We start from the raw sequence: 6,664 nt of genomic DNA on the forward strand, positions 1-6,664 counted from the left end.
ATGGCTTGTACCTTTTGCATGATTTAAAGGGCCATTTGCATTACCCCTGGGTACTTTAAGTGGTTCAATATTCTACCCTGACTTTCCAAGTCAAAGAAAACATTGAAATCTTCCTACTCCAGGACCAGTCTGCTTTCACTGAACAGTCTGCATTTTACCAAAGATTCAACAGAAGTATGGTTGGACTGTGTGAATCTGTTGGGGCCTGGCTTCAACTAAAAAAATTAAGTAGCTATTTGGTTTTCAGTTTCCACTTCAGCACATGCACATTTGCCACAGTGTGAGGACTTGTGATAAACTGTACAACTCTTGCTGGGGAAGTTTTTGCCAATTTTTAAGGGGATTACAGGGGAACTGCTTACCTAAATTTCAACCAAACACCTACAATGGCTCTTAGAAAAGTGCCTTGGATATTTGCATAACTGTGTAGATTTGCTTTTCCTATAATTGTATATTTGGTTTCTGTTCCATCTGTAACTACTGGCTATACTGGGCTTGATGAAAAGACTGATTTGAGCCACTCAGTGATGTGGCAGGGGGAGAAGACGACAGACTTAGAATATGAATATGCAAGATGTTAACTCTATATTGTTATCCTCCCTTTATAGTTTTAACCATGAACAAAATGTGAATTTTCATACCATGCATAGCTTGTGTTATGTAAGAACTTCGTACCTGTAGATAAACCCAATCATTTCAAATAGGAATCCATAGTCTCAAAAACATTTTACCAGTAGTGTCTTCCTGTATTCCTTGCACCAGAAAAATTACTCTTACTATTTTTCTGTAGCCAAAAAAAGGAGTGAAAACTAAGAGCTGGTATTTTCTGAGGGGTGTCTCTAATCTAAAAAGGTTAAGAATGAGGGCCATATGAAGCTTCACTTGCTGATTCAATTCAGCAGAGATTTGGCCCAATTTGGTGGTCAAATCTTCAGATCCGAATCAAATCAAGAGACCATTTAATCTCTCCAAATAGAATCAGAGTGCTCCGAATTGATTCGGACACAGATACAGCTTTAAATGTTTTTTCTACATACCTCAAGGTACCAGGCAGCTCATGAACGCTGAGATGCTGGGACAGATGGAGCGTTCCACGGGAGTGTGGGAGGGACCCCAGAGTGCTTGGCAATGGACCTGAAACTGGACCAGAAACACTTCTGGTCTACTTCCAGGTCTGCCGGGGAGCACGTGGGGGACCCCCCTCCCCTGGCTCAGCGGCTGGGGCCTCCTGGGTCTGAAGGGGCACCCAGGGTCCCCCTCACAGCTGACTGCTGAGCTGGGGGGGGCCTCCCACATGCTTGGCAGTAGACCCAGAATTGGACGGGAAGTACTTCCGATCCACTTCTAGGCTTGCCATCAAGTACGCGGGCCCTGCCCCCCATGCTTCTGTGGGATGCTTCATCCACCCCACCATCACGGCATTCACAAGCTGAGTCTGGTACTTTGAGGTATGTAGAAAAAACATTTAAAGCTGTGTCTATGGCCAAATCACTGATTCTGTGAATCAGCACTGAAACTTCAGATTTGGATTCGGCCAAATCGAATTGGGACAGTGATCTGAGTCAATGAATCAACTCACTCTCCCCCGATTTGGACCGAATCTGACTCTGGCCCGTTTCAGACACCCCTATTAAGGGTCTAGAACCACTGTTCTAGGCTATGTTGCATTAGACTGCAAACATACTATACATCAGAAAATACATCTAATTTAACAATGTACATGGTGTTTCAGTTATAAAAACTGGTATTGATAGACACAGTATATAAAATCAATTAAACAGGTCTTCTATAGTCCTGACAACATATGAAAGACCTTCCTTCTTTTGGGCTAATGTTTTTACTGCAAGTATTGTGGAATTTCACACTACACAGGGAGAGGCTTTTCATGTTTTACCTTTGCTCAGCTGGACTGGCATGCTTTCCGATTTCATCATTCTCTGCTGTTGCTGCTGTGCCTGCTGGTGGTAGTAAAGCTGGGAGGCTTCTGCTGTGCTTCTGATAGGCACTGCACCCGAAGGAAAGCTGCTGCTGCTGCTACTACTACTATTACCACCAATAGCTGAGCCTGAAGCACTACCTGAAGCAATAGCTGGCGCAATCAGCTTTCGACCAAGGTTAAGCAAGCTATTGGAGACTTTATTAATGTTCAGTGGAGCAACTTTAGCACCAGCACTGAAAAACAAAACAGAAATGAAGGCATGGATGATCATCAATAATTTATATAGCAATGAAATGCATATGATGCTTTATAAAGGATAGGAAAAATATTCTAAGGCAAGAAAAAACACAGATAGCATTTTACACGTACATGTGAATCTCAGCACACAATCCACATCCAGTAGAGTTGGCCAAAATTTTTGGCCCATTTTTGCGAGGGAGTGGGGAGGAAGAGGAGATGCAGACCATCAACAAAACTTTTTGTGAATTTGTATTGATTTCTCCAACCATTTCCTCTCTAGCCCTAATATTCCATGTTTCATTTCAACATTTTCCAACTGAAGGATTTTTACGTTGTTTGAATTCTTAAAGAGTTATAAAAAGCAGAATTCTGTATCTTTTTTTTTTTCCTATGCGAAAGAATGCTATCTCATTATCGTCACAAATTTGGAGAATCAAGATGATGGTGGCAGCCAGCCTTCTATGTGAAACAGTTTGTGACATACTATCCCTAGCTGAAGAAAACTTCACCACAGTGAATGGAAAATTGAAAAGACAGCTCAATTAAATCATTAAATCTTAACAATGCTATGGAATTGTAGTTCAGTGAAAATGCTGTATTTACCCAAATCCAAGATGATTCTACATTTAAGACATTTCCCAATAATTAGATTCTAGACATGGAAACCCTATACATTTGTTATAATTTTTCAAGTCTAGAATGTAATTTTGGAGGGTCAACTTAAATTAATTCCCCCACACTGTTGCAGCAGGTCAAGCAGTGGCAGGGGGGCAGGCAGTGGTAGAACAGATGGCAAAGGGGTCAAGTGGCCTGCCCCCCCATCTCCTTGCCACTTGTCCCCCCCCATTCCCTTCACGCTTACATTTTTTCATGGTGCCTGCACCTCTAGGCACACCTCTCCAACACTTTTGCCCTTTCCACCTGCCCCCCTGCTACCTGCTCCCCACACCACCTCACCACTGCTGCCTTCCCCCACACGTGACCCCTTCCACTTACCTTCCCCTTCACAGCTCCAGCTCCAGCCCAGGGCAGGGAGCATGAAGCAGTGGTTGCTGCAGCGATTGTAGTGGTGACAGCTTCAGCCCCAGCCCTGGAGCGGTGGCCAGAGCTATTGTTGCTCCTACATGGCAAGGCTGGGGCTAGAGGCAGCATGTACTGTATGCTCCCTGGTTTGCCAGCCAGAGAAGGGCCCCATCAGGAGCCAGAGAAGGGCCCCACTAGGAGCCTGAGCTGTAAGGGATAGGCAAGCAGTGGTAGGGAGCAAAGGTGGTGGTGGTAGGGACAGAGGCTGTGGGAGAGAAGGGGAAGACAGGTAGTAGAGGTTGGAGGGGGGTGGCTGTGGCTCCAATCCTGGACTTGGGTTAGAGTTGCAGCCATTGCCCACTGCCTACTTGTACTCGTATCTAAGACAAGGAGCTTTCTCCACTCCAGCCACATTGAATGAAAATCCTAAGCTCCCCACTTTGTCTTGTTGAGCAGGCTTTGCCAGCACTGAGCATCATGCACCAGCTCCAGCCATGCTCAGAGGTACCCTGCCTACTCTGCCACCCCAGGAGATTCTTTTAGCGTGTTGTAGGTTATGAGCAGGTAAGCTCGTAAGGAAAAAAACAGGTCTTTAAATGGTGTGGTTTTATATTCCAAAACATTATCAAGGGGTATCTCGTGTATAAAAAGGCTGAGAACCATGATACTATATTCACAATCTGTAAAGTAAGTTACTGGAATGTATTCTGTAAAAACATATTATTCTCAGAGGTAATATACATAAAGGATCAGCAACCGATTCAGAGCAGTGGGCAAACATAAACCAGCTCATTCTGTGGTAGGACAGCTGCAGCTACAGTCTGCAGAATTTCCCCACCTCTGAAATGGTGCTAAACTGCCCCACTATCACAATGTTGTTCAATATACAGACTATGTGGGCCAGACGAAATCACTTGGTGGGCTGGATATGGCCTGCTGATCTAGATCTATAAGTTTGGTTTTAATGATTTTAATTGATTTGTCCCAACTAGCTTAAATGGCTGCACAAAAAGAATTAGAACAAAATATTTTAAAGAAATTATCATTACTTGGTGTGCTGGGACACAATACAGTTCTGTGATGTTTTAGTGAACCTTCATTAAACATAAATTAGAAATGAATCTGTTCTGTGACCTTTGTAAATTCAAACAAATGAGAAGAATCACACGATAGGACACAAGCTACTAGTTACAAGTACAGATATACTTCTAATTCTAATGTTCATCACTACAACATACAAAATAAAAAATACAGGGAATTTTGAATATTCTCACAATTTACCTCTAGACATAGGCGACTGGTAGGGGATGCACAGGGGTTGCACATACTCCCCCAACGGCCGAAACTGCTGCTGTCAGTAGGACTGGTTATCCCCCTGACAGGGCTGCCACCATTGGTGGCTTCTGCAGGTGCCCCCCCAGATTCAGGAGGCACTAGTCACTTATGCCTCTACAATATGAGTTTTCAAATATTTTTACAGCAAAAAAATCCAGGCTGAGCTAGATGCTGCACTTAAAATTGTGTCTGAATCCCAACGCAAGCAGATAAGACTAAAATTAGAGGCAGAGAGAGGATGGAGAAGCAGCTTTCCCACTTGCGGGGCCTTCTTTACAGCTTTGTTTGGAGTTTGCCTAAGACATAAGATGAAGACTGAGAACTGGTAACTGACTCTCAGAAAGAATCAGACTGAGGCTACGGAGAGGCATTAGACATTCATGTTGGGAAACTGCTATATTCCTGGCACAGACACCAAGCTGCATTCAAGCAGTTTACGGCAGAAAAAACCTAGTGCTTTCACCACAAATTGCCAGCCATTTTGAGCAGCCACTCTTTAGGTACATGTAGCAGGATGGTAGTCCCTAGAACTCCAGTATCCCAGACCTCCACTCTCCCAAAGGAGAGCAAAGAAGGTAGAGTGGCTTGGTCCCTGACATCCCACTAATTGGCAAGCTGTCAGGGTGTACGGTAGTGCCACCTCCCAGTGCATTTTGCATAGCACTAGGGTTCCCTGGTGCTGTGCAGACAGCAGTGTGGATTCAAGCTGTGCCTCTTGAGCAGTTCCACAAAGTCCAAGGACTGTTCAAGTACCAGCAGAATTCCAGCATCCAAACCCAAAGTGTTGCCCCCACTCACCCGCTTTTCCAATCAGGAGAGAAGGCAGGCATGATGGAGTATTAGGCCAGCTTGCAGAGGCACTTAAGGCAAGGGATATAGTTGCCATGGGTGATTTTAATTACTCGGACATCTGCTGGGAGGAACAGTCAGCTAGGTTGGACAGTTCCAGGAGGTTCCTGGCCAAGATACAAGACCTCCACTTAATTCAGGAGGTGCACAGTCCCACCAGAGGAAATGCCCTGTTGGACCTGGTCCTGGCCACAGGCGATGACCTGGTAAGGGGCCTCCAGGTCCTTGACCACCTGGGTGACAGCAAACATCGCTTACTGGAATTCACCATCCAGTGCAGGGCCTGCAGCCAGTGTCAAGGGCCTGCAGCAAGGCAGTAGCCCTGGACTTCAAGAGGGCCAACTTCAAAGAGTTGAGGAGATTAGTGGGAGAGGTGCTGGTGTTTTTGAGAGCAGGGGAACTCAGTGCCCAAGATAAGTGGTTGTTCCTTAAGGAGACGATACTCAGGGCCCAAGGGGTGACTATCCCAACAAAAAGCAAGGGGGGCAAGAGTGCCCAAAAGCCCCCCTGGTTCACCAAGGGTGTATGGGAACGCCTGATTGCCAAAAAGGCGGTGTACACATGATGGAAGGGGGGTGCTATCTCCAAAGATAGCTCAGGCCTGTAGGGGGGCTGTCAGGAAAGATAAGGCAGACATAGAGCTAGGACTGGCGTCCAAAATCAAAGATAATAAAAAGTTCTTCTTCAAATATATAGGGAGGATGAAGAGGGCACCAGGAAATGTGGGGCCCGTGCAAGATCCTCTGGGCAATCTGGTGGTTGTGCCAGAGGAGAAAGGAGACCTCTTTAACCAATTCTTCACCTCTGTTTTCTTGGGCAGGGACTGGGACTTCCCCACCATGATGCAAGACGGACTTGAGGGGAATGCCTCCAGACCTCAGGCTGGGGAGGACCGGGTTAGAGAGTTCTGGAGGGGCTGGGCGTGTTCAAATCAGCGGGTCCAGATGCTCTCCACCCCAGGGTGTTGAGGGAGCTAGCAGGGGTTATTGCAGGGCCCTTGCCACGGCTTTATGAGCACTCGTGGTGCTTGGGCCAGATGATTGGAAGATAGCCAACGTGGTCTCCATCCTTAAAAAAGGGAGGAGGGAGGACCCAGGCAACTATAGCCCCATCAGTCTTACCTCAATCCTAGGCAAACTCTTTGAGAAGATCATCAAGGAGCACATCTGCAATGGGCCAGGCTCAGAGATGATGCTCAAGGGCAACCAGCACGGTTTCATTAGGGGCAGGTCATGTCAGACCAACCTGATTGCCTTTTATGATCAGGTCACAAAAGCC

General features: G+C 46.0%; 1 protein-coding gene across 3 annotated transcripts in view; it reads right to left on the reverse strand.

Moving 5' to 3' along the window:
* The window catches only part of TBC1D5 (TBC1 domain family member 5), a 475,698-nt gene that overhangs the window by 75,478 nt on the left and 393,556 nt on the right, over positions 1 to 6,664 (reverse strand). For all 3 annotated transcript variants that reach the window (XM_019535723.1, XM_019535731.1, XM_019535738.1), the window contains one exon: positions 1,895 to 2,172. In XM_019535723.1, the coding sequence (XP_019391268.1) occupies positions 1,895 to 2,172 (278 nt within the window). The remainder of the gene's footprint in view (positions 1 to 1,894; positions 2,173 to 6,664) is intronic.

Source organism: Crocodylus porosus, unplaced genomic scaffold, assembly GCF_001723895.1.
Source record: "Crocodylus porosus isolate Cpor-Errol unplaced genomic scaffold, CroPor_comp1, whole genome shotgun sequence".
NCBI classification, from domain to species: domain Eukaryota; kingdom Metazoa; phylum Chordata; order Crocodylia; family Crocodylidae; genus Crocodylus; species Crocodylus porosus.